We start from the raw sequence: 27,735 nt of genomic DNA on the forward strand, positions 1-27,735 counted from the left end.
ATTTGCTCTTGAGATAAGTATGGCTGCTCCGCTACTGCTACCACTCTGTGTAGTACAAGCTTGTACCAAAGGTTAAATTGTACTACCATCTGTATTCTTAATCTTCTGTAGTGGTCCCTAAGGGCACTGCCCAGGATTCTGCCTAACAGGGACCTCCCGTCTCTGCCTCCTAGATCTTCCCCGCCGGACGAGTTTGGCTCGTTCCACTCGATCTCCAGAGATTGAGCTTTTTCAGCTCACCCCAGTGGAGGAGGGGGGCTTTTTATATCAGCCCAACGAGGCAAAGACAAAAACCATCCTCTCGGTTCAGCTACTGGATGACATTTGGGACGAAGGTTTGTCTCATGAAGAACCCTTCTACGGCCCTGGCATAGAAGTACAGGGTGCCGTACTATGCGCCCAAGTGCATGCCGGCCCAACAGTCTCCGGACTCGGTGGTGTCAGCAGCAGCCAAGAGGAAGTCCTCGGGCGCTTATTCTTCGGCAGCAACCACCCCTCCAGACAGCGAGGGAAAGAAGTTAGATGCCATGGGACGACGGTTCATCTATTGTGCAGCGACTACCATCAAGGCCGCCAACGCCCTCGCCTTCGTAGCACATTATGACCGGGAGCTGTGGTTCAAGATCGCTCCCATCCTGGACTTTCTCCCCGACGACTAGGTCGGAAGCGCTGCAAATTCTGCAGGAAGGTGAAGTGGCGTCGGACCACGCCATCACGTTGGCCACGTACATCGCTGATGCGGGGTTCTGCCAAATGGGCAACAGCGTTTGCCTTCGTCGTCGTGGATGGCTCAAGGCCACCATTTTTCATCAAGAGGTACAGTCGAAGGTGTTGGACATGCCCTTCAGGGACAATTTGTTCGGGAAGGCTGTGGATGAGTCTCTGCAAGCCATGAAGATGGACACTGAGACGGTGCAGGCCTTGGGTACTCTCCAACAACGGATGCCATCCTTTCGGCCCTCAGGCAGCAAGTCCCAAGGTTCCTTCAGGGGTTTCGGCGGGGGTTTCAATTCTTACCGGCAACCCTCCCGCTCTTCGGCACAGGAAACCAACAGGGGCCGCTCCAAGTCCTTCGCAGGAGGATGTCATCGTCAGGGTCCCTTCGACGTCCAAGCAGGATTGAACTGGCCGTGGCGTTGGGGCCCCCACCCGTGCACCCTGGTGGGAGGCCGGCTGGTGAAATTCGTTAGCATGTGGAAGACCATCTGCACCGACCATTGGGTGCTGGATGCTCCCACCTATGGATACACCCTGGAATTTCAACTGAAGTGACCCCGAATGCCACTGGTAGCCCGACAGGAAAACCACGTCACTCAGCTGCTGCTGGTAGTGCGGGCCATGCTAAGGAAAGGCACGATAGAGCTTGTCCTGAAGAGGCTCTGGAGTGTACTCAAGGTACTTCCTAGTCAAAAAGAAGACTGGAGGCTGGATGCCCATTCTCGACCTTCGTCGACTAAACAAATACATCAAGTCCCAGAAATTCCGGATGGTCACTCTTTAGCACGTGCTCGGACAGCTGGAAGAGGGGGACTTCCTGTTGCTGAACTTGGAGGATTCGTACTACCACATCCCAATTTACAAGGGGCACTGCAAGTTCCTGCATTTCGTAGTTCAAGGGAAGCACTACCAATTCAAAGCCCTTCCCTTTGGATTAAAGTCGGCGCCAAGGGTCTTCACCAAGTGCCTGGCGCCAGTGGCTGCGCAGCTGCGGGGATTCACATCTACCCTTATCTGGACGACTGGCTCAGTCGAAGGAGCCAGTTCGAAGGAGATCGCTGTCAACCACACGGCGAGGACCGTTCGCCTACTGGCGGATCTGGGGTTCTCGGTGAACTATGCAAAGTCCTGCTTGACTCAATCACAGGACACGCTGTTTCTGGGATCCCGACTCAACACTGTGTCGTGCCAGGCTTCTCCTTCGGAGGAGAGGATAGCGGACATCTTTGGCAAGGTACAGCGGCTGTTGGCCCTGAAGATCGCCACAGTGAGGTCCATCAGTCTCTGTTCAGCATGATGTCATCATGCATCTAACTCATTTGGCTGTGCAGGCTACGGATGCGTCCCCTACAGGAGTTCCTCAACGCCCGTTGGATACAATTGTCGGGAAGCTTCGAGGATAAGATCATACTCGAGAGCTTCCGTCGAGCAATACGGTGGTGGGGGGGTTTCACTCACATCTGCCCGGAGGAAGGCTTGCATATCCAGACCACACCGCACCAGGATACGGTCACGAAGCACGCCTCCTTGGAAGGATGGGAAGCTCACACCAGAAGACTTCACGCTAGAGGCCTGTTGCTACCGGAGGAGAAAACGTTGCACATCAACGTGTTGGAGCTGCAGCAGTGTTTTGGGCCCTCCAAGGCTTTCCTTCTGTCCCTCAAGGGCAAGGTAGTGCAGGTCTTCACGGACAATACCACCACAATGTTTTACATCAGGAAGAAGGGGGAAACCGAGATCCCCAACGCTTTCCAGAGAAGCGCAGGACCGTCGCCCAGGGGATGTTCCTCATCCCATTTCATCTGGCAGGAGTGAAGAACACTGTCGCCGCCTCTCTCAGCGGGGAGCTACGCTCTTGCCACGAATGGGAGCTTCGGCGGGACCAAGTGAATTACATGTTCCGCAGATGGGGCAATCCCCAGATCGATCTATTTGCAACAGCGACGAACGTGCCGGAGATACGCCCGCAGTTTTCCCCAGCATGGGAGACGCATTCACATTTCCCTGGGATTACCTGTTTCTGTATGTGTTACCTCCATTGCCGTTGCTGCTTCGACTGGTCAATCAACTCAGACAGTCCCAGTGTAGGATGATCCTCGTTGCACCGGTGTGGCCGTGGTAGATCTTGTACCCGGACCTTCTCGACATGTCCATGTCCCCTCCAGTCAAGCTTCTGGTGGTCACAGATCTTCTCGCCAGGGAAGGAGGCGCAATTCTGCACCACGACCCAGGATCGTTGAACCTGAAGGCCTGGCTCCTGCAGCATTAGATTTCAGGGGTTACGACCTTTGAGCGGATTGCAAGGAGGTGCTTACCATGGCCAGGGCATCTTCTACTCATAAATGCTACGGACATAAATGGAAGAGGTTCGCCCTTGGTGCCGTGCACAGAAAATCGACCCTCTACGATTCACGGCTCCACAGGTGCTACCGTATTTGCTGTCATTGGCCAAACCAGAACTAGACCATGCTTACATCAACGTTCATCTGGCGGCTATCTCCCGCTACACCAGATCTCCGAGACGGTCGTCGTTATGGTCTCACCGTCTGGTTAAGGAGATTGTCAAAGGACTGTATTGTTTGTTCCTGCCGGTGAAGGCTCCAGCCTTGGCATGGGAACTCAATGTGGTGCTGACTAGGCTCATGGGCCCTCCATTCGAACCTATGCAGACAGTCCCACTGAAGTTCTTATTGTGGAAAACCGCGTTCCTCGTGGCCATCATATCTGCGCAACGAGTGGGTGAGATTCAGGCCCTGTCCTGTAAGCCACCTTATTTGACTTTTCGCGACACAAGGGTGGTGCTGCGGACACACCCCTCCTTCATGCCCAGGGTGCCGTCAGACTTTCATCTAAACGAGCCCTTGGTGGTGCCCTTGTTTTTTCCGACGACTTCGTCGACGGCCGAGAGGACTTTTCACTCACTGGATGTGGCTAGAGCGCTGAAGTTCTACATTGGACCGCACAAAGAGTTTCCGGAAGACGTCACAACTTTTTGTGAAACTTTGGCTCTGTGAACCATGGGAAGGCCCTCTCCAAGACTTCCATTTCCATGTGGCTCTCTGGCTGCAACACCCATTGTCACCAGTTCGCAAACCGACTGTTGCCTGAGCGTCTGAGAACCCATTTGATCAGAGCAATCTTTGCAACTACGTTCCTGTCTGGTGTGCCCCTGCTGGACATCTGCAGGGCTGCTATGTGGAGGTTGACTCACACCTTCACAAGATTCTACTTCGTCGACTGGGATTCCAGGGAGGAGTCCAGAGTCGGCCAAGCAGTGCTGCGAAACCTGTTCGCTTGAAGGTGAGCGTTGTGAGGAGTTGAGAGATGTTTAAGAGAATCCTCACCTCCCGTGGTTATGCATGTGTGTACTGCTATGTATTCTTTATTCATGAGCATGTGAATCCATGCCAGACCCCATGCTGAAAAAGGAATAAGTTACTTACCTGTAACTGTTGTTCGAAGTGATTGTGTCCTCCGACGTATTCCTTATCTTGATAGATTACATCCCAGCTTGCTGGCCTAGGAAATTTTTTCAGTAGAGGGTGCTGCGCGTCGACATCCCTCGAACTGGTGTCCCTTGACAGCCTCCATCTCAGCGCCGACGTCATCGTGCGTATAAATAGACTCGCGCAGCGACCGTTGCTCAGTTCCGTTTTTCCGCGCTTCGTGGGCCTCGGAATCGTGTTACTCAGTTCTTCAAGAAGATTCAACTTTTTCTTCGAAGATATCATCTTTATTCGGTGGCTTCCTCATCCGATCCGTCGACCCCACGGTCCGGCTTCAAAAAGTGTTGTGATTGTGGGAAGAAAATGTCATTGACATATCCTGGTAGGATCTGTTTGTGGTGCCTGGGATCGGAGCATCTTTATTCGGTGGCTTCCTCATCCGATCCGTCGACCCCACGGTCCGGCTTCAAAAAGTGTTGTGATTGTGGGAAGAAAATGTCATTGACATATCCTGTGAGGATCTGTTTGTGGTGCCTGGGATCGGAGCATCACTGTTCGGAATGCGAGGACTGTATGTCCATGACGGCGAAAGCCTTGAAGGATCGTAAGGGGAAGCTTGAAAAGAGGTAACACTCTTAAAACTTCTACTCCCTCGAAAGTTTCTTCGGCAGAGTCGAGACATTTGTCTCCTCGCTGTCACAGGAAACATTCCCGTTCAAGGTCTCGAAGCGGTTCCCATCAGTCTTCGAGATCGAAACATTCTAAGAGGCGTTGTAGATCTCCCTCTTCTTCGTCTTCTTCTGCTCCCTGGAAAGAGTCACCTGCCCCATGAAACACGGCTCTCCAGCTAAGTGGGAGGAATTCCGTAAGAAAAAGCTTAGCGTCTTCGAGAAAGCGGCCTCAACCCCCTCGGAGACGGCTAAAGGTGATACGAGTCGTTGCACCCGGCGAAAGAAACTACCTGGGAGCATCCAGAACCCTCGAGTAAAGGCAGTAAATCTGCGTTATTGACGCCGTTGTCGCAGGTTTCTTCGACTCATAAATCTGCATCATCGATGCCTTTGTCGAAAGGTCCGTCGACGCATAAACCGGTTGCATCGACACCGTCTTCGACGCCTATTTCGACGCCGATAAAAGACAGACCTACAGCTGTCACTACATCTCAGACAGTAGAGGTGTCGAGGACCTCAACCATTACCTCGAGGATGCCGTCGACAACCTCGATGACTCCTAGCAGGATTCCGATCCTCTCGACTACTTCGAGGCCTTTTCTAACTTTTTCGACGCCCTTTTCAGGTTTGTGGAAGCCTTTGACTTCCACGTCGACAACTTCGACGTTTTCTCAACTGGTGACAACCAATTTTTCCCCCTCTGCTCTAGAAATGGGTTTTAAACCATACCCTAGGTCTGATTACTTTAGAGCTTTGTCCTCTATATATGAGGAAGGGGAGGATTCCGACCATCGGAGACCTTTTGCTTAACAAGGGACCACAACAACTATACCAGAGGAATTTAACTCTGAAGAGAACAGGTTAAAAGATGTTCAAGACTCTTTACATGAAGTGGTTTAGATACTTCTCCAGAAGTAGAGTTTGCTAAACCAGACCCTGGGGAGCATGCCGAGACCCCTTATAGGGTTCTGATGGCAAGAATAATAGAATTCATGGGGTGGCCTACACCTTCTTTTCAGCAGGATGACCTTACTGACATTTTTGTTAAAGGTCCACAGGAAGATCCCGTTGTTCATTTTCATACTGCTCTGCAAAGAAAGATCTCTGCTAATTGGGAAACCCCTGAAGTTATCCCTGCAGTTAACAAGAAACTATCTGCCAAATACAGGGTATCTGCTACAGATCCTGAATACTTGAGCAAACATCCAACTCCAGAGAGTTTGGTTGTACAAGCAGCAACTTCATCAAATAGTAGCACTGCATACCCTACAATTCAACAGGACAGGGAAGATAAAGGGTTTGATGCTAAGTCAATAAAAGTATTTTTGGCATGTAGCATGGCGCTTAAATCTATTAACGCCACTTGCACGCTTGCAAGATTCAGCCATACACTTTGGGAGTGTGCTTCATCTGCGGCTGACTGTCTCCCGGAAGGAGGGGGAAAGGGAGCATTTTTAAACATCATCAAAGATGGGAAAGATGCAATGTGCGAGTCCCTTAAAACTGGCATTGATTCTGCTGACAGTATCAGCATGGTCATGGCGGCAAGTACCACAATCTGCAGATTTGCGTGGTTGCGGAAGTCTGGTTTTGCCCCAGATGTACAAGCCAGACTTTTGAACATGCCCTTGGACGGCACTTCTTTATTTGGTAAGAAGGCTGATGACCGCCTGGAGAAGTTACAATCATCCAAGGCAGCAGCGAAATCTCATGGGGCTGCAATCCAACAGACTCCGAATCGCCCCTCAGGAACCTCCTGGAGGGGGTAGGTCCTTTCGCTTTTACTCCGCATTCGGAAAAGGCAGAGGACAGCCAGCTCAAAGGGGCCAGAAACGATTCACCCGTGGTGGACGGGGAAAAGGTACAAAAACCGCAGCAGTAGGTGCCGCTTTACCCTCAGCATCTGAGTCAGCCACTTCTAAAACCCTCTGAGGTCTCCCCTCACAAGACACCAGTAAGGGGCCGGTTAACTCAACATCTGGCAGAATGATAGGCTATTACATCAGATGCTTGGGCATTGGAAACAGTTGCCCAAGGTTACTGCCTGCCCTTCCTACACACCCCTCAGTCATCCACCGGGGAACAACTCTTTGAAGTTTCCAGACCCGCTCCTTATGCAGGAGATTGTAGACCTGCTAGAGAAAGGTGCCCTAGAACCGGTACCTGTAGCGCAGAGGAACAAGGGTTGGTATTCTCCCTACTTCCTAGTACCAAAGGACGGAGGGCTGAGACCCATCTTGGACTTGAGGGAATTGAACACATTCTCAGGAAAGACAAATTCAAGATGGTAACCCTTTCTCAGATCCTTCAGGCCCTCCAGCTTCAGGACTGGTTGGTATCTCTGGACCTTCAGGATGCTTATTTCCATGTGCCAATCCATCTCAAACACAGGAAATACCTGAGGTTCACAATTGGCAACTCTCACTATCAATTTCGAGTTCTGCCATTTGGGCTGACCTTCGCCCTGAGGGTCTTCACTAAGCTAATGTCTGTAGTGGCTGCAAGTCTAAGGAGGGAAGGGATCCACGTCTACCCCTACCTAGACGACTGGTTGATCAGAGCAGTATCTTCGTAACAAGCTCAGATCCAGCTAAATTATGTCTGCCACTTCCTTCACAAGTTGGGCTTCTCCCTCAACTTAAAGAAGTCTCAGATGATGCCTTCACAGCGACTCCAGTTCATTGGAGCAGTCCTGGACACTTCTCTGGGGAAAGCCTCGCCACCAGAGGTGAGGGCTCAAGATATTCTACAGATGGTCACCAAGTTTCAAAATGCCCAACGTCTACCAGCCTTTGACTTTTTGAGGTTGCTAGGCCTCATGGCATCCTGCATCTTTCTAGTGCCAGAGGCTCGCCTAAGAATGAGATCCCTCCAGTGGGCACTACGAACCCAATGGTCGCAATTCTCAGGAAGAATGTCAGATCTGCTTCAAGTCCCAGACAGAGTGGCTCGAGACCTTCAGTGGTGGGCCTGTCGGGAGAACATATTGAAAGGAGAACACTTTTGGCAACCATGGCCGGGGATAACAGTAGTCACGGATGCCTCACTCACGGGCTGGGGAGCCCATGCCAATGACTTGACCATCAGCGGTCGTTGGTCTCCATTGGAGTCCAGACTACACATCAACCTGTTGGAGCTGAGAGCAATCAGACTAGCGCTGAAGGCTTTTCTGCCATCTATACAGGGGAAAAATGTCCTAATAATGACGGACAACACAGTGGCCATGCACTGCCTCAACAAAAGAGGAGGCGTAAGATGACTGCCACTGTGCAGAGGCAATGCAGCTCTGGTTTTGGGCAATTCGATCGGCAGTTCACTTAGCCAGAGAGAAGAACTTGACAGCGGACGCTCTGAGCAGGCAGAGCACAGTCTCCCACGAGTGGGAGCTAGCTCAGGAAGTCCTTCAAGAGATCTTTCCCCTTTGAGTTACCCCTCAAGTGGATCTGTTCGCCACCAGTATCAACAGGAAGTGCGATCAGTTTTGTTCAAGGGAATTTCCCCCGAGATGAGCTCTAGGGGACGCGTTCGTAGTAGACTGGGAGTTTTCACTTCTATATGGGTTTCCGCCAGTCCCCGTCATTCCTCAGATGATCAGGAGGTTGAGAAGATTCCGACGACTATGATCCTAATTTTCCTGGATTGGGCCAGAAGAACATGGTACCCGGGCCTTCTGGACATGTCCATTTGCCCTCCGATTCGTCTTCCGCGAAGAGGGGATCTTCTCTTGCAGAAGGGAAGTCAGGTTCTCCATCCAGACATCAGAACCCTCAACCTTCACGCTTGGTTTCTGAAAGGTTGAGATACAAGGATTGGGACCTCCCGGATGACGTCATGGAGGTGTTGCTTTAAGCCAGAAGGCCAGCAACAAAGACTTTATACCGCTGCCGTTGGAACTGATTTTGCAGCTGGTGTAGAGAAAAGGATATCGAAACCTTTTCATGCAGTACACCAATGGTGTTATCTTTTTTGCTCTAGTTGGCGAATTCAGGTCTTCAAGTTGGTACGATCAAGGGCTACCTTGCAGCGCTGTCAATCTTTAAGCGCACTGTGGAGGAGCCATCGTATTTCAAATTACCCCTAGTAATCCAATTTCTGAAAGGGTTAACTAATGTCTATCCCCCAAGGCTGTTCCAAGTTCCCTTGAGGGACTTAAATCTAGTCTTAAATTTTCTGATGGGTACTCCTTTTGAACCACTCCATTCGAAGGGATTGTGTCCTCCGACGTATTCCTCATCTTAGATATCTCCTTCCAGCTCTGCTGGCCTCGGAAAATGTTTCTCTAGAGGGCGCTGCGCGTCGACGTCCTCCGAGTCGATGTCCCTCAACAGCCGCCGTATCGACGTCATCCTGCCTATAAAGGCCGCGCGCAGCGTCCGTTGCTCAGTTCCATTTTTCCGCACTTACTCAGTGCCTCGGAATACCGTTGCTCAGTTATTGTCAGATTAATACTATTTACCTCAAGTTATTCGATCCATACTCGATGGCTTCCTCGTCGGAACCGACAACTCCTCGATCCGGCTTCAAAAAATGCTGAGATTGTGGAAAAAAGATGTCGCTGACTGACCCTCACAGAGTTTGTCTGTGGTGTTTGGGAGCTGAACACCATTGTTCGGAGTGCGAGGACTGTATGTCCATGACAGCTAAGGCCCTGAAGGAGCGCAGGGGGAAGCTGGAGAAAGGTAAGACTTTTAAAGCTGCTTCTTCGTCGATGAAGTCGAGACACTCGTCTCCTCGTCACCATTCGCGCTCCAGGTCTCGGAGTGGGTCCCATCACTCCTCGAGATCGAAGCACTCGAAGAGGAGACGTCGAAGATCCCCTTCTCCGTCTTCCTCTTCCTCTGTTTCGCCAAAAAGAATCCCTTGCCCCACGAAACATAGTTCCCGGGCTGAATGGGAGGAATTCCGCAAAAATATGATGAGCGTCTTCGAGAAAGCGGCCTCGACCCCCTCAAAGACTGCCGAGAGCGATGCTCTGGTCGAAAGACCCGAAGGTCAAAAACGCTGCGAGTCGCAGTACCCGGCGAAGGAAACCTCTCGAGCGCGTCTCGAACCCTTGAGTAGGACTATGACCTCCAAACCTTCCTCGAAGGTTCCGTCGACGCCGTCGACGAGGGTTCCGTCGACGCCGAGGTCGGTGTCTTCGACGCCGTTGTCGAAGGGACCTTCGACACACGGGTCTGTCGACTCGACGCCAGCTTCGACACCGGCGTCGACGCCAAGAAAAGTCACGGTCACGACACACCCAGTGACTATCCCCAGGTCCTCGATGACGATGGCTTCGAGATTGTCCAGTAGAATCCCAATTCTGTCGAGGACATCGAGGCCTCCGCCTTTGTTTTCGACGCCACGCTCAAAGCCTTCGACGTCGACGACATCGACGTTTTCGAGGCCGATAATGACAAGTTCGGCACCCTCTGCCTTGGAAATGGGATTTACTTCCTTTATGAGTTCAGAACAATTGAGAACTATGTCCTCAATTTTGGAAGAGGGTGAATTGTCTGAACAGGAAGACACATTTGAGTTGCAGGGACCTGTAACCCCAATTAGAGAGGAATTTCCCTCTGAAGAACGCAGATTAAAGGATCTTCATGATTCCTTACATGAGGCAAGTGGGTTAGACACTTCCCCTGAGGTGGAGTTTGCTAGGCCAGACCCGGGGGAGCATGCTGAAACCCCCTATAGAGCCTTAATGGCCAGGATCACAGAGTTTATGGGGTGGTCTGCACCTTCACAATCTTTCCAACAAGATGACCTCACGGATATTCTTGATAAAGGCCCACAGGAGGATCCTGTGGTGCCTTTCCATAAAGCTCTTCAGAGGAAGATTATGACAAACTGGGAAACCCCAGATGTCGTCCCGGCAGTAAATAAAAGACTTTCTACAAAATACAGGGTATGCTCTACAGACCCAGAGTTTTTGTCAAAACACCCATCCCCAGAAAGTCTGGTGGTACAGGCAGCATCTTCTACCGATGTCAAGACGGCTTATCCTACCGTCCCACAGGACAGGGACGATAAAAAATATGATGCTATGGCAAAGAAAGTTTTTTCGGCATGTAGCATGGTGTTAAAATCTGTGAATGCTTCTTGCACCCTTGCTAGATTCAGCCATACACTTTGGGAGTGTGCTTCTACAGCGGCTGACTGCATCCCGGAGGGAGAAGAAAGGGAGGCATTCCTGAATATCATACAGGACGGTAAAGACGCTATGTGCGAATCCCTCCAGACGGGCATTGATTCGGCTGACAGTATCAGCAGAGCAATGGCGGCAAGTACTTCAACCAGGAGATTTGCTTGGTTGAGAAAGTCTGGTTTTGCCCCAGATGTGCAAGCCAGGCTCTTGAACATGCCATTCGATGGCTCTTCTTTGTTCGGGAAAAAGGCGGATGACAGTTTAGAGAAACTGCAAACTTCAAAAGCAGCAGCAAAATCCCTAGGCGCTGCAATCCGTCAGACACCTTTTCGTCCCACAGGAACCTCTGCGAGAGGCAAGTCCTTTCGCTTCTACTCCGCATTCGGAAGAGGTAGAGGACGACCGGCTCAAAGGGGAGAACGAAGAACTACCCGAGGTGGACGGGGTAGATATTCAAAGGCCGCAGCAACAGCAGGTGCCTCTTTACCATCGGCATATGCATCAGCCGCCCCAAAACCACTCTGAGGACTTCCCTCACAGGACACCTAAAGGAGGCAGGTTGACTCAACATCTGGCGGAATGGCAGGCTATCTCGTCAGATGTTTGGGCATTGGAAACAGTTGCCCAAGGTTACTGCCAGCCTTTCCTACGTATACCTCAGAGTCATCCACCGGGGATCAGCTCTCAGAAAGCTCCAGATCCGCTCCTCTTGCAGGAAATTTTGGACCTGCTAGAGAAAGGTGCCATAGAACCGGTACCTGTAGCGGAGAGGAACAAGGGCTGGTACTCCCTTTACTTTCTCATTCCAAAGAAAGACAGAGGACTGAGACCCATCTTGGACTTGCGAGAATTGAACAAATTCCTCAGAAAAGACAAATTCAAGATGGTCACTCTTTCTCAGATCCTCCAGGCCCTTCAGTTCCAGGACTGGTTGGTATCTCTGGAACTTCAGGACGCTTATTTCCATGTGCCTATCCATCTCAAACACAGGAAATACTGAGGTTCGCAATTGGCAACTCTCACTATCAATTTCGAGTGCTGCCATTTGGGCTGACCTCCACCCCGAGGGTCTTCACCAAGTTAATGTCGGTAGTGGCTGCAAGTCTAAGGAGGGAAGGGATTCACGTCTACCCCTACCTGGACGATTGGTTGATCAGGGCTGTTTCTTCGGAACAAGCTCAGATCTAGCTAAATCACGTGTGCCACTTCCTTCACAGACTGGGCTTCTCCCTCAATTTAAAGAAGTCACAAATGATACCATCGCAGAGACTCCAGTTCATAGGAGCGATCCTGGACACTTCCCTGGGAAAAGCCTCGCCACCAGAGGTGAGGGCTCAAGATATTCTACAGATGGTTACCAAGTTCCAACATGCCCAACGTCTCCCAGCCTTCGACTTTTTGAGGTTGCTAGGCCTCATGGCATCCTGCATTTTCCTAGTGCCAGAGGCTCGCCTGAGAATGAGATCCCTCCAGTGGGCACTGAGGACTCAGTGGTCACAATTCTCAGAGAGAATAACAGATCTTCTTCAGGTTCCCGACAGAGTAGCTCGAGGCCTTCAGTGGTGGGCCTGTCAGGAGAACATTCTGAAAGGAGAACAGTTTTGGCAACCCTGGCCGGAGATAACAGTAGTCACGGATGCCTCACTCACGGGGTGGGGAGCCCACGCCAACGACTTGACCATCAGCGGTCGTTGGTCTCCATCGGAGTCCAGACTACATATCAACCTGTTAGAGCTGAGAGCCATCAGACTTGCGCTGAAGGCGTTCCTGCCAGCTGTACAAGGGAAGAACGTCCTGATAATGGCGGACAACACGGTGGCCATGCATTACCTCAACAAAAGAGGAGGCGTAGGATCACTACCCCTGTGCAGAGAGGCGATGCAGCTCTGGTTTTGGGCAATCCAAGAAGGAATCGCTCTATCGGCAGTTCACCTAGCCGGGGAGAAGAACTTGACAGCGGACGCTCTGAGCAGGCAGAGCACAGTCTCCCACGAGTGGGAACTAGCTCAGGAAGTCCTTCAAGAGATCTTCGCCCTTTGGGGAACCCCTCAGGTGGATCTGTTCGCCACCAGCGTCAACAGGAAATGCGATCTGTTGTGCTCAAGGGAATTTCCCCCGAGAGGAGCTCTGGGAGACGCGTTCATAGTGGACTGGGAGTTTCTGCTTCTGTACGTGTTTCCACCGACCCCTGTCATTCCTCAAATGATCAGGAGGTTGAGAAGATTCCGGAGAACCATGATCCTAATTGCCCCGGATTGGGCCAGGAGAACATGGTACCCGGACCTTCTAGACTTGTCCATCTGCCCTCCAATTCGACTTCCACTCAGAGAGAACCTACTCTCACAGAAGGGAGGTCAGGTTCTCCATCCAGACATCAAAACCCTCAACCTTCACGCTTGGCTTCTGAAAGGTTGAGGTACAAGGATTGGGACCTCCCTGATGATGTTATGGAGGTGTTGCTTTCGGCAAGGAGGCCAGCAACAAAGTCTTTATACCGCTGCCGTTGGAACAGATTTTGCAGCTGGTGTAGAGAACAGAATATCAACCCTTTTTCATGTGGTACACCAATGGTTTTGTCCTTCCTTCTATATTTGGCGAATTCAGGTCTTCAAGTTGGCACCATTAAGGGCTATCTCGCAGCGCTATCCATCTTTAAGCACACTGCGGAAGAACCATCCTATTTCAAATTACCCTTGGTAATACAGTTTCTAAAGGGGTTAACCAATGTTTATCCCCAAGACCATTCCAAGTTCCCCTATGGGATTTAAACTTAGTACTAACTTTCCTGATGGGCACACCTTTCGAACCACTCCATTCTTGTTCGTTAAGATTCCTTACCCTTAAAACTGTTTTATTAATAGCACTTACATCTGCTAGAAGGGTGAGCGAATTACAAGCTCTTTCTTGTAAACCCCCTCACACAATATTTCACAAAGACAAAGTTGTCCTGCAAGTGAAGCCTAATTTCCTCCCAAAGGTGGTTTCTGAATTCCATGTCACTCAGAAGATTACCCTACCATCTTTCTATCCTCCTCCTCACCCGGGGAAAGAGGAAGAGAGGTTACACAGGTTAGACCCTAGAAGGGCTTTAAGTTTTTAAATCAGTAGACTAGCCAGGATAAGACAGGCAGACCAGCTGTTTGTAGGTTACGCAGGTCACAAGCTGGGGTTACCAATAACTAAGACCATTTCCAGATGGATCATTCTAGCCATTCTGGAATGTTATAAACTGGCAGGGAAAGAGCCCCCTCAAAACCTTAGGGCTCATTCGACCAGAGGTATTGCAGCTTCATCGGCCCTCAAAAGAGGCGTGCCGGTTAAAGACATCTGTGCGGCCGCTACATGGTCGTCTGTCCATACCTTTACACGTTTTTACAATTTGGATTCCTCCTCCAGTCAAGAGACTAGGTTTGGAAGGGCTGTACTGCATTCTATTCATCAATAGAAGACAGCGTGAAGTCAGTACTCCCTCCTCCAATAATGGAATACTGCTATGGGAGCCTATCTAAGATGAGGAATACGTCGGAGGACACAATCCCTTCGAAGAACAAGTTACTTCTTACCTTGTAACGTTCTTTCGACGGGATGTTCCTCCGACGTATTCCTCATCGACCCTCCCATCCATCCCCGCAGTTCTACTTCCCCTGTTGTTGCAGCTTACGCTCCTTCAGGGTGATTAGTCTAGTCCAGAAAGTATTATTGTGGGCTACAAAACGGAACTGAGCAACGGACGCTGCGCGCGCCCTTTATAGGCAGGATGACGTCGATACGGCGGCTGTCGAGGGACATCGACTCGGAGGACGTCGACGCGCAGCGCCCTCTAGAGAAAAATTTTCCGAGGCCAGCAGAGCTGGAAGGAGATATCTAAGATGAGGAATACGTCGGAGGAACATCCCGTCGAAAGAACGTTACAAGGTAAGAAGTAACTTGTTCTTCGAATCGATTGTGTCCTCCGACGTATTCCTTATCTTGATAGACTCCCATAGCAGTGGTGTGAAAGAGGAGGTGGGAGTAAAATTGGAATATTCCCCTTTAAGAATGAACCGAATGTAACACGGCTTTGCCAAATCTTGTCTCCTGGCTACGGGAGGAAGCACTTATTGAGGAGCCCTCTTGAAGTGATATCATCTAGAGTCTAATGATAAGGCAGCCTCCTTTGTATATAATGAGCACCTGCTGTGGGACTCACCAACTTGTACTGATGGATGAACCCAATATGCCTCAAGTGCTAAATAAATTGTATACAGAGGCTCGCCAACACACAAGCCGAGGCAGACGAGGGGAGTAAGAAGCTGCTAAGAATCCTCATCAGCATCACTATTTCAAACCTGCCCCTTAATAGTCATCTGTCAGTCATTGATGTCCTACTTACTGACAACTGATAGTAAAATTCACAATGATTTTTCCTATTGAAAGGTTTTCCTTTCTTGTTAGTAAGCCATACGACACAGATTTTTCAAGAATCTGAGTTGGTGTTAAACAGGGTGTTTCTCCCATGGCTAATTAGGAGAGAACCCAAGGAGCAAAGGAAAGAAAAAGTCCTGGAACTTTAGGATGTGAGCTGTTAGCCAGAACACCTGCTATCTCCACTATCCTCATCAACTCTTCTAGTGAGATTCTCTCCACTGCCAACTGTCAACATTCCAAAGCTAATCCCCCTAAGTCATTAGCCTGCATAGCCTTCGCTCACTCATAGGTCAACAAGCCTTCGCTCACTCAGAGGTCAACACCGCAATCACATTACTAAGCAGGACAACTCTTCCCCCTGCTGTGAAAAAGGGATAACCACAATACGGATGTGCTGACGAGTAAAACGGGCATTGATGTCACCATAAACAAGGAAGGAATGAAATGCAACCCTCTGTTCACCAGTGGCTGCTACTCATAGAAAAAGAACATAGAAACAAACACAGTGCTGCTAATCACCCCAGATTTAAGGAAGGGGCTAGAGCAGCAGTAGTTGATGTCTTGTAGACTCAGGAATTTCAGACTGTTCATAGTTCAAATTTAGGAAACTATGCTAGTGCATGTGAAAGGGAATGTTGCAGAAGAAGATATGTGATAACATAATTTAGTTCAAGTAAAGTTATTCGTCAGTTCCTTAAATGCTTCAATACATAAACTTGAAGCAAAAAAAGCCTTAATGTAGACCTCTTCATGATCTTTTAGTAATGCCTCGGTTTATCTTTGTTTTTCAGAAGAAAATAACGATTGGAAAAAAGCAGATGCTGTCTGGACTAAAATGCAAGAAGAAAACCTAATTCCACGTGAAAGGACTTTGAAGCTGTTGGCCAATATCTTCAAGAGCAATGGTCAGGATGTTCCGTTTGACGTTCCTGAGGTAGTTACATATTTTTTGCATTCTAATGTTAACTTTGTTGTTTTTATGTTGATAGTTGTCCAGATGACCTGTTCATATTTACTTTCACATTTATTTTATAAGAATTGGTATGAAGGTGCCGTAATGACACGAGATTCCTCACCTTCCATATCGTTTGAGGCAGATGGACTATCTCAAAACAAGATATTTGCTCTCTGCAAAAGGAATCATTCGAAAGGTATTTTCTATTCTTAACTTATGCAAAATAATCTGTGAACAAATTGATCCGATTGAAACCTCTATGAATATCGGGACATATGCTCAATATGTGGCTGACTGTGTCAAATCTATATGTAAGAGAAAATGTTTCACTTGTTGATTCAGTAATTAAGCTCCAGTCTCAAGTAGTGTGCTATGGAAAAGTAATTATGCATGAAGTGAAGATGTAACTGAGAGCAGTGAGCCAAAAGTTTGTTCCACTCTACTTATCAGTTTATTTTAATACATTGATAGTGGTTTATGATCCAAACCTCTCAATGCTTAAGCCAAATACATGACATTTGATCAGACTGCAGAGATGCAATACTTCTTGTGGAACCATTTAATCAAATACATTTTTTGAATAGCCGCATTATCGCCGTTCTTATAAACCTGAATTAATGATCCAATTTATGTGACGAAGTTTAACAGAATTCCCACACAGGTGCACAAGACATTGTAATTAATTTTAGAATTTTATACAAGAACATTATGAAAATTGTGAAAGCATATATGAACACCGTAAATATTAAATTGGCCCGGTGTAAAGTGCTTGTGCCTTCAACCAAAGAAATGTAATGCTTTTTGCAAAATGACAAATTTAAATGGTTCTGCATAGTGATAAAATGGCATTTGTGAAGTATGTGTGAATATTGAAGATCTCTTTGGCCAACTGAAGCTCGAATTCATGTACCCATAGATTTAATATTGATGTAAAAAGTAACGTAGCTAATGTCGGGGTTTGTGGCTCAAAGAAATGTGAAGTCTCTTAAAATTGCTAACCAGGCTAAAGAAATGCAGACCTAAGTTATGGGCCAAGTGGGAGAAACATTTATAACCAGAATACACTGTAGAATATGAAGGGTGCTGAATCAAAGTTGAAGGTAGTTCTCCAGCATGGGGTCTGGCATGGATTCACATGCTCATGAATATTCCCCGTCGTCAGGCTGGGAATCCTCGGTAAAGAAAAAATCAGTATCAGTTTCGTTTCTGATCTGTCTTTCTTAGTAGTAACCAATCACTGATCTCGGGGTCATACTGCCCCCAGCCAATGACTGCCCTCTCCCCAAGCACCGCCTCGGGCAGCCATCCTCAGATTTTTACCGCATGCTCATGTGTTGGGAGTCCTCGTGTTTAGCTCTCGTTTTTTACTGCGTTTTCACGTTTTTCCAGGAGAAATTCTCATTTTTTCGGTTTAATCGAGCCTCAAGCTCCACCGTTTCTACTTCCAATAACGGGGACCCGTTTCGGAATTCTTCTACGCCCCTCAAGGGTGAAGTTTTCGTCGAGTTTACACTTCTTGGAGGATTCCGGAAGATCTGCGACCTACCTCAAGACATGGCCCAGGACAAAGGGAGCTTGACGCCCGGATCCAAGCTGTTCAGGAACTGCCCTGGATGCGGATTATATAACGTTTTCAAGGAGGACGAGCATTTGCGATGTCTCTTCTGCCTCCATGGGGACAAGACGCACGTGGAGAAGGACTGTGCGTTCTGCCAGAACCTTTCAGAACGGACCAAACAAGATCGCCGTTCCCGCCCCGCCACCTGGCTGGAGAAGGGCACAGCAAGTGAGAAGGGGAAGAATAAGTCTGAGCGGGTTTATAAGTCCTTTGAGGGCGCCCGGCGACGGGGGCCCAACAGAAGGCCAAGCACTGCGAGTCCACGGGCTCCGGGAGCGCCGAAAGGTCGGGCTCTTCGGTTGCCAAGCAGGGCGCTACTTCCCCGGCACGTTCGACCACGAGCCAGCGCTCTGGGTCGGGGAAGAGGAAGTCCGAGAACCCAGGTAGACTGCTGGAGCGGACCCGGTCGATCTCGAAGGGGGAGCGAGGCGCTGACCCTCCCCCCAAGGCGAAGGCCCATGACGCACCTAAGGTGGTGAGGGCCTTGATCCACTCCGCTAAGGCCTCTACCGAAGTGGTCTCTGCAACCCTGGCGGAGCCGGCTGAGACTACGCCAATGGAAACGGCCTCTGGGCCCAGAGTATCCCTGCCGCCGCGGAGGGAATCCTCTTTCCAGCCCATCGCTAAGAACCCCCTGAAGCCCCTGGCTGAAAAAGAGGGGGGGGGGGTGGTGGCCGTTACAGACTCAGAATCAGCCTCTGAGGAGGAACTGGTGTAGACCGTGAGGGGCCTCAACGAAAGGTCCATAGGCCTCAACGAGAGGTTCATAAACCTCAACGAGAGGTTCAAGAAGGTTCGATCCCAGGGGGCGGTCCCTGCTGACGTGATCGATGATAGCGACGAGGACGATGAACAGGGCCCACTGGAGCGGCCATCCTGTCCGTCGCAGCCATTGCCCGAGCCCCAGGATAGCTCGGCGGCCATTTTGTTGGCAATCCAATCCTTATGTACCGAGATAAGGACGAGATTACCACGCACCCCGACGGAGGAGTCAGAACTAGGCCTGTCGGGAAGCCCTCCGAACAAGAGGAGGAGAGTCCACCCCGCTCTGCCCTTCGTACCTGCGAGACCGGTGGACCGCTCATCCCCCTTGCCGGGAGAGGATACGGCGACGGATACGGGGACGGACGATGACGGCGGCGATGACACAGCGGACATCCCGTTGTCAACCCCCCGCGGGCGTCCCGAGCCGACGAGGTTGGCTCTTTCCACGCCATGATAACCAGGGCATCCGAGCTCTTCCAGCTCTGCCCTCAAGTACAGAAAAAGGAGGGGTTTCTGTACCAGCGACGAGAGGCTAAGAGGAAGACAGTCCTCGCGGTGCCTTTACTCGACGACATCTGGGACGAGGGGCTTGCTGCCCTCAAGAACCCTTCCACGACACCTGCCAAGAGGGACAGGTACGAGAAGAAGTACCAAGTCCCCGATGTCGTCCCCTTGTGCCTCAGGGCCCAGCCCACACCGGACTTGGTCGTCTCAGCAGCGGCTAAGAAGAAGGCAGCGGGCGCGGCGGCTTCGTCTTCCACCTCCCCTCCGGACAGCGAGGGTAAGAAGTTGGACTCTATGGGACGACGAGTCATCTCGTCGGCGGCGACAACGATTAAGGTGGCCAATGCCTTAGCGATCATGGCCCGCTACGACAGGGAGCTCTGATTCAAGATAGCTCCCCTGCTAGATTTCCTGCCTGATGACAAAAGGGCGGAGGCCCTAGAAATTCTGCAGGAGGGCGAGGTGGCGTCGGATCACGCCATTACGGTGGCAACAGACATTGCCGATACCGGATTTCGTCAACTGGGCAACGGAATTTGCCTCAGACGACGAGGATTGCTCCAGACGACAGACTTTTGCCTGGACGTCCAGACTAGAATGTTGGACATGCCGTTCGATGGCAACAACCTCTTTGGTAAGGCGGTGGATGAGTCTCTACAGGCCATCAAGACCGACTCGGAGACGGCCCGGGCCCTTGGGGTGCTTCAGCAACGACGGTCCTTTCGGAGCTCTGGAGGAAGACAGGGTGCCTCCAAACGATCCAGCGGTGGCTCCTCCACCTACCGCCAGGCGGCCCGCTCCTCTTCCCAGGAGGCCTACAGAGGTCGCTGCAAACAAGGGGGTGCCGCCACGGCGGCAAGGCCGCCTCCAATCAAGACTGACCCGGCCGTGTTGTTTGGCCCCCACCGAAGCACCCCGGTGGGAGGCCAGCTGACGAAGTTCGTCAGCGTGTGGGATTCCATCTCCACCGACTGTTGGGTGTTGGACACCCTGGCCAACGGGCACTCGCTGGAATTCCAAAAGAAGTGCTCTCGCATTCCTCCCGTGGCCAGGAAGGAAAAATCATTTCCCTCAACTGCTGTTGGAGGTAAGGGCGATGCTCAAGAAAGGTGCCATCGAGCTCGTCCCCAGAAGGCTCCGGGGCTCCGGAGTGTACTCAAGGTACTTCCTTGTCAGGAAGAAGACGGGAGCTTGGTGCCCCATCCTGGACTTGCACCGCTTAAACAAGTACATCAAGGTGCAGAAATTCAGGATGGTCACCCTCCAGAACGTGCTGGGACAGCTGGGGAACGCGACTTCCTATCGTCGCTGGACCTGGAGGATGCTTACTTCCACATCCCCATTCTAAGAAGGCACAGGAAGTTCTTCAGGTTCGTGGTTCAAGGACGCCACTTCCAATTCAGAGCCCTACCGTTCGGATTAAAGTCGGCACCCAGGGTTTTCACCAAGTGCCTGGCACCAGTGGCGGCGTGGCTGCGCCTGCAGGGGATCCACGTCTACCCCTACCTCTACGACTGGCTAATCCGGGCAAGGTCAAGGGAACTCGCCGTCGATTATACGGCGAGGACCGTCCGGTTGCTCACGGAGCTGGGGTTCTCCATCAACTACCCCAAATCCCACCTGGTTCCGTCACAAGTAGCACTGTTTTTGGGGGCGAAGCTCGATACAGTGGAGCAATTGGCCTCCCCTTCAGAGGAGCGGACCAAAACCATCCTGGGCAAGGTACGGCGATTGTTAGCCACGCGCGTGGCCAGGGTGAGGTCCATCAAGTCCCTTCTCGGGATGATGTCCTCATACATCTACCTTGCACCCCTTTGCAGACTTCGGATGCGTTCGCTACAGGAGTTCCTCGACTCCCGCTGGTTTCAGGCAGGGGCTGCTTCGAGGACAGGATCCCCCTCGACGAGGAGTTCCGTCGGGCGATCCTATGGTGGGGTACCCGGGCTCACCTCACGACGGGCACGGACTTTCAAACCCTGGCGTTTCAGGAGGTGGTGACTACGGTCCCCTCTCTGGAGGGTTGGGGGGGGGGGGCCCACACCAGAGATGTCCACGCAAGAGGCCTTTGGCTCCTGGAGGAGAGGTCTCTTCACATCAACATCTTGGACCTCCGTGCAGTGTACTGGGTGCTCAAGCATTCCTCCCGTCCCTCAGGACAAAGTGGTGAGGATCTTCACCGACAACACCACCACGATGTTCTACATACAGCAGCAGGGGGGGCACCAGATCCCCAGCCCTATCCAAGGAGGCCCAGGATCTGTGGCACTGGGCCGTCGCCCAGGGGATGTTTCTGGTTCCCTTCCACCTGGCAGGAATAAAAAGCACCATCGCTGACTCACTCAACAGGGAGCTACGCTAGTGCCACGAGTGGGAACTGCACCAGGATCAAGTGGATCGACTCTTCCAACGATGGGGCAAACCCCAGATCGACCTGTTCGCGACGACAGCAAACTCCATGTGCCAGAGGTTCGCCAGCAGGTTCCCACAGCCGAGGAGCATGGGCGATGCTTTCTCGTTCCCTTGGGACGGCCTGTTTCTATACGCGTTCCCTCCATTGCCGTTTCTGCTCCGCCTCATCAACCAGCTCAAGAAGTCCAGGTGCAGGATGATCCTCATCGCACCGGCGTGGCCGAGGCAGGTCTGGTTCCCGGACCTTCTGGACTTGTCAGCGTCCCCGCCAGTCAGGCTGCCGGCGGACGCGGATCTTCTCTCCAGAGAAGGAGGCGCCATTCTACACCACGACCCACAGTCGCTGAACTTACAGGCCTGGCTCCTGCAGCACTAGAGTTTGGAGGGTACGATATCCCGGCTGATTGCAGAGAGGTTCTTGCAAAAGCCAGAGCGTCCTCAACTCTCAAGTGTTACGGTCATAAATGGAAGAGGTTCTCTGTCTGGTGCCGTGCACAGAAGATTAACCCTCTGCGGATTACGGCTCACGCCTCCATAAAAATACATCTGGCTGCCATCTCCCGATATACCAGGACTACGGGACTGGCGTCCTTGTGTCATGGAAGACAGCGTTCCTTGTGGCCATCGCCTCTGCACGACGAGTGGGAGAGATTCAGGCCCCATCTTGCAAGCCTCCATACTTGACTTTTCATGACACAGGGTAGTGCTTAGGGCGCACCCCTCCTTCTTGCCCAAGGTGCCGCCGGACTTCCCCTCAACGACCAGTTTTCTTCCCATCGCCTTCGACGCCGGCCGAGAGGACTTTGCACTCGCTGGATGTAGCTAGAGCACTGAAGTTCTACGTGGACCACACAAAGAGTTTTCGGAAGACGTCACAGCTATTCGTGAACTTTGGGTCTGTGAATCAAGGGAAATGTAACGCTCACCTGGCTCCCACGGAGGCGCGGGCGTGGCTGGGACTGCTGTGACCTGTTCTGCAGGGATGCGTAAGACCCGGAAGATGGACTGGCCTGGATTCCCCAACCTGGCTTTTCTGGCTCGGAGGAATATCCCACTGTGTGTGAAAAGGAAGGGTTAATAGTCTGCGGGTGATGTTCCGACCTCCCACTTCCCTTCTCTCCCTCCGTGAAACCCTTTTGGGATTCCCTGTGAAGACTCACCTTAGGGACCAAAATGACGAGCTCTCCATCCTGCTTCTGACGCAGGGGCGCGTTGTGATTCCAGTTACTTCACTGGATTGATGAGTTTAAACTAGTTTGTCCATTCCCGTCGTACCGCAAATGTTTATGGCAAGTTTGGGTTTATATTCACTCATCTGTTCTTTTCTTTCGCTGGTGCTGGAGAAGATTCCGGGCTGCAGGCGATTTGGATGAAGCCAAATTCTGGTAAGAATTCCGATGAAAGATTCCTTTGCAGTTTTAAGTATCTCCTTTAATGTCCAATGTCTTTTTCCCCATGGGGGCCGGGGTACGGCAATGCCGGAGGTAAGGCGCGACCCGAAACGAGCTGCTGTGTCTCTCTTGCAAATGGGTAAGTCTTGAGTGAGCATATTGCTAATGTTCTCACATGCTCTCAATAATACAATGTCTGTTTCTTTTCCCCTTAGGGGCCGGGGTGCTGAGATGCCGAAGGTATGGCACAAGCCCGAAGGCGGAGAGGGAATTGAACCACAGGTAAGTTCTACTTAGATTCGTGTTTCCCTTCTCACCTCTCTTTCTCCTTCCTTCCAATAGGTGCTGGATGACGGTGGAAGTTCCGGATGGACGTCGCAGGACTCGAAAACGCCACGTGCAGGTGAGTGAAATGCAGCGTGCTGCGCGCAACGCGATGCGCGTTTAAAATGTTTGCCTTCGTTGCAGGATCGTCAGCGTGCAGAACCCGGAGTGCAGATGTATCAGGTAAGGTTCTTGTTTTCACCTGTTCTCTTCCCTCTTCTTTAGGTGTTTCCAGGATGCTGGCAGGCGTGATGGAGGACCAAGGCAGGAGCAGGCACGGTGAGCGTCCAGCTGCTAAGTGCAGAACAACGCGAAGCGTGGTCTGCTGCTTGGGTGTGGCTTAAATAGCCTTTCAAGTAGTTCCAGGTATGTATTCTTCCCCCAGAAATATGTATTCCTCCACCGGTCACACCCTAGAGATCAAGTAGTCCCTAGAAAAATAGTTCCTTCCAGTCTTGGAAGTTGCAGCATGGTCTGCACAGGTAAGTTTACACCAAACACTACTCCCAACCTACTTCTGCATGAGCCTGGCGCCGATGGCGCCAGGACTGATGTCCCCTATGAGCCTGACGCCAACGACGCCAGGACTGAGTCCAAAGGGCCCCCATCTGGGGCTGCTGGCACTTCCCTTGAATGCATTGTGTCTGTCTCTGAGGGTGCCGGGCCTGGTTTGGCTCCTTGGAGGCAGGCATCATAACAGGAAGGCTCTCTCGAAGACTTCCATTTCCAGATGGCTCTCGGGCTGCATCATGCATTGTCACCGGTTGGCAAACCGACCGCTGCCTGGCTGTCCGAGAGCCCATTCGACCAGAGCGATCGCTGCTACCACGGCGTTCCGGTCTGGTGTGCCCCTGCTGGACATCTGCAGGGCTGCTACGTGGAGGTCGACACACACCTTCACAAGATTCTATTGCGTCGATCGGGACTCCAGGGAGGAGTCCAGGGTCGGCCAAGCAGTGCTGCGCAACCTCTTCGCTTAAGGTGAGCCTGGTGAGGAGGTAAGAGATGCTTAATGTTGAGTTGTTGTATTGCTTAATGTTGAGCCTGTTGCCACCTCCCGTGGTTGTGCATGTGTAAACTGCTATGTATTCTTTTATTCATGAGCATGTGAATCCATGCCAGACCCCATGCTGGAGAGAGAACAAGTTACTTACCTGTAACTGTTGTTCTCCAGCATGGGTCTGGCATGGATTCACATGCGAACCCTCCCACCTACCCCTCTGCAGCTCTTCACTTGGTCATACTGCCACTTGGCGTGCTACCAAATCTGAGGATGGCTGCCGGAGGAGGGGCTTAGGGAGATGGCAGTCATTGGCTGGAGGCAGTATGACCCAGAGATCAGTGATTGGTTACTACTAAGAAAGACAGATCAGATCAGAAACGAAACTGATACTGATTTTTTCTTTACCGAGGATTCCCAGCCTGACGACGGGGAATATTCATGAGCATGTGAATCCATGCCAGACCCATGCTGGAGTACAACAATTACAGGTAAGTAACTTGTTCCTTTCTTCATATAAAGCACAGATCTCGGTTTGAAACTTGTCTGTAATGCTTTTGAGTCTGTGAACCTCTAGCCCTATCATCACTTGAGCAGAAAAGAGAAAACTCGCACAATGTGGTAATCTGATTGCATTTGCTGTATCAACATCCAGAAAACGACTGCACACTACCCTGTTGATATGATAGATGTCATGTCCCATAGCTGCTCATTTTAGGGGTTGTATCAAAAGATGATGGGTTATGAAGTAGTAGGACTCAATTGACATCTGAACCTATGCCCTTAGCAGAACTAGATGAATTGACCATGCATAGACAAAGAGGGACAGGAGAAGCTGTGTTAATGTAGTTTGAGAACACTACTAGGGCCATGATTCATTAATATGCCTCTATAGCCTCTAGTAGTTATGCAGAAAACCACATTGTTCTTCCAAAACTAGTTAACCCCTTTCGACCAAAAGTCACACGATTACATATTGAAACAACTTTATACTTTAAAGAGAAAACCACACCCAAACTCTATTTTGATCATAACTGTACGATGATTCATATTGGAAGGAGATTTTGTATATGTACATACCAGCTCAAAATAGACTATTCATTATCACGGATGGACTGAACATTACACAAACAGTAGTTCCAGCAGTGCTTTGTTGACCTTTTACAGAAGTAGTCTGGGACGGCTGGGATGTTTAAAACTAAGAGGGTCCTGGCATCTCTCTCGACGACCTTGTGGGCTCCCTCCTCCCCAGTCCGCAGCCTGTCTCTGGCCTTTTCTGATCTGGAAGGGAAACCAAAAGGCTGTCATGTTTTCTATGGATTGGCTTCTTCCCGCAGATTCCTCATATTGTGGTGATTTATCACTTTTATGCTTCATGCCATCTCCTAGAGAGACCCCCAGCACTTTTTTCTGGACCTTTTTCTTTCAACCTTGAATGAGTAGAGCCTTTTTCCACTCCTTCATTCTTGTGGGCTCTGTCTTTTGGAACTTTAGTCTTGTATTCTACCTGTAATATGGAGTCTGTCTTCTCCATTGCTCTTAAAGGCATTTGTGCATTTACTACTACAACACACAGCTTGTTATGGGCTGTGTTGCTGGGGAGCCTTGGGGTCCTCCTTCAAGATTCTTTTTCTACATCCTCAAGGAACTACAGTTCTCAAGGATCGAGGGATACCTAGTATCTCTCCCAAAACTCTATAGTCTGAGAGATTGGCACACACCATCTTCAGTGGAGTGACAAAGGGATATCTTGTGTCCCCCTTCTCTCTGCTCCTGTGACTTTTTAGTCACATAAACAATCTCCTAGTTATGGCTGGTGACACTGGATGTGCTCTACCAACTATTGTCTTTTTTCTTTCCCGCAGGCTATGTCCATAGCCTCAGTAGTGCACAATAGGGGCACCCGAGTACCCACTTGGGGCCTCCCTTCTTTTTTCTCCATTGCTAGCGCGGTTTTTCTTTGTTAGCCCTTCTACCATTGTGTGAGGGGGAGGTCAGTGGTGTGTGTTTTGGCTTTGACGGGAACCCTTGGCCGTCCCTGTCTAGGCTCCAGTGTCTGGGCAGGCAGTAAGTGGGGAAGGAGTCTTCCATCCCACGTGTCCTTTGTCTGCCAGAGTGCCTGAATATGACATGCTCCCACAGGGGGTCTGGCTGTCCCAATTGGACAGCCAAGCGCCCCTTTCTCTAAAATGCTTGGCGAGATTGCATAGGAGTGTGTGCTGGAACTGTATAATAGGTGAAGCTTCTGGAGTGAAAAGCAAGTCGACCACTGAAAGCTGAAGTAACCTAAGAAGATGGCCAGAGATGCCTGCAGAATCTTTGCAACACCGTGAAGTGACCACTGCTATCCTTAACCGGTTTTCTGTGTGACAGAGAAGCTCCGAAGAGGACGACGCCTTCCCTTTGACTGGTGAGAACAACCAGTCCCAAAACAAACTTTGAATTGAGCCATCCCCCGAGGTCCTCAGAGTTTCCGGAGCTGCTAAACCCTAATACCAGGAGACCTGCTTCCCATTTCAAGTACATCGTTGTGGAAATGCCAAATCCCTCCAAATCTTTGCTGAACCCGTAAGGACACTCCAGAGATCTGCTCCAACACGCCCAGACCCCCCTCATCAGTGTGTGGGACTACCGGAAGCAAAGAAGATTGACCGGGTGATCTGTATTCTTTATTGGTGCTGCCGAAAAGGCGCTAAAACCGCAGTGTGAACCAAGAAGTTGCTGAAAATCATGCCCCAGGTCCTCCCTCGAGACTGCTGCTGAGTGATCCTATGATTGCCCTGCCTTCAGTCGTCCAACCAAGGAATACAGAGGTTGGTTCCAGAGCTGCAGCATCACGGGGCTTCCAGCACAAACATTTTCCTCTAACCTAAGGTACTGTGGGGAGAAAAAGGTATCGCTTACCTGATTCCAAGAAGTGTCTCTAGAGCGTTGGAGAGCACCTATTGGTGTCCAAGGTCTCCCCCTCTTACCTCCGACCAAGCCACTGCTTGCGTCCCTTCATAAAGTCCTTTTACCGGTCTCCCTTATTTGTTAACTTTCTGCTTCTATAACAGTAGAGACTGGAATAAATCTTCAGGAATTCTTCGGATTCTGCTGCTTCTCAAGACTGAGTCTTTTCCAAACTGCCTTTAGCTAGGGTTTAGTTTTGGGACTTAAAAAAGTTACTGGTCTAAGAAACCTTCCCTAGAACCTTGAACCAGGCTATTGTTACACTAACAAACCATGTTCCTCCCTTTAAGTGACTTTACTATGTGTTTGCAGAGTGTATTACCGTATGAACTGTTGAAAACCGCACATGCGCGTAGTAACCGATAATACGATAACATTGTTTTCCATTTCTAACGTTGCTACATATGTAACCGAGAACAAGCACAAAAGTGAAAGTGTCCTTT

The 27,735-nt window shown here is 50.6% G+C and overlaps 1 protein-coding gene across 1 annotated transcript in view; it reads left to right on the forward strand.

The window, feature by feature from the left end:
* Positions 1–27,735, forward strand: part of LRPPRC (leucine rich pentatricopeptide repeat containing) — a 1,926,342-nt gene that overhangs the window by 1,451,667 nt on the left and 446,940 nt on the right. The window contains exons 28-29 of the mRNA XM_069608459.1: positions 16,166–16,308; positions 16,411–16,525. Coding sequence (XP_069464560.1) covers positions 16,166–16,308; positions 16,411–16,525 — 258 coding nt within the window. The remainder of the gene's footprint in view (positions 1–16,165; positions 16,309–16,410; positions 16,526–27,735) is intronic.

Source organism: Ambystoma mexicanum, chromosome 4q (genome assembly GCF_040938575.1).
Source record: "Ambystoma mexicanum isolate Mex_15411 chromosome 4q, UKY_AmexF1_1, whole genome shotgun sequence".
In the NCBI taxonomy this organism is placed as follows: domain Eukaryota; kingdom Metazoa; phylum Chordata; class Amphibia; order Caudata; family Ambystomatidae; genus Ambystoma; species Ambystoma mexicanum.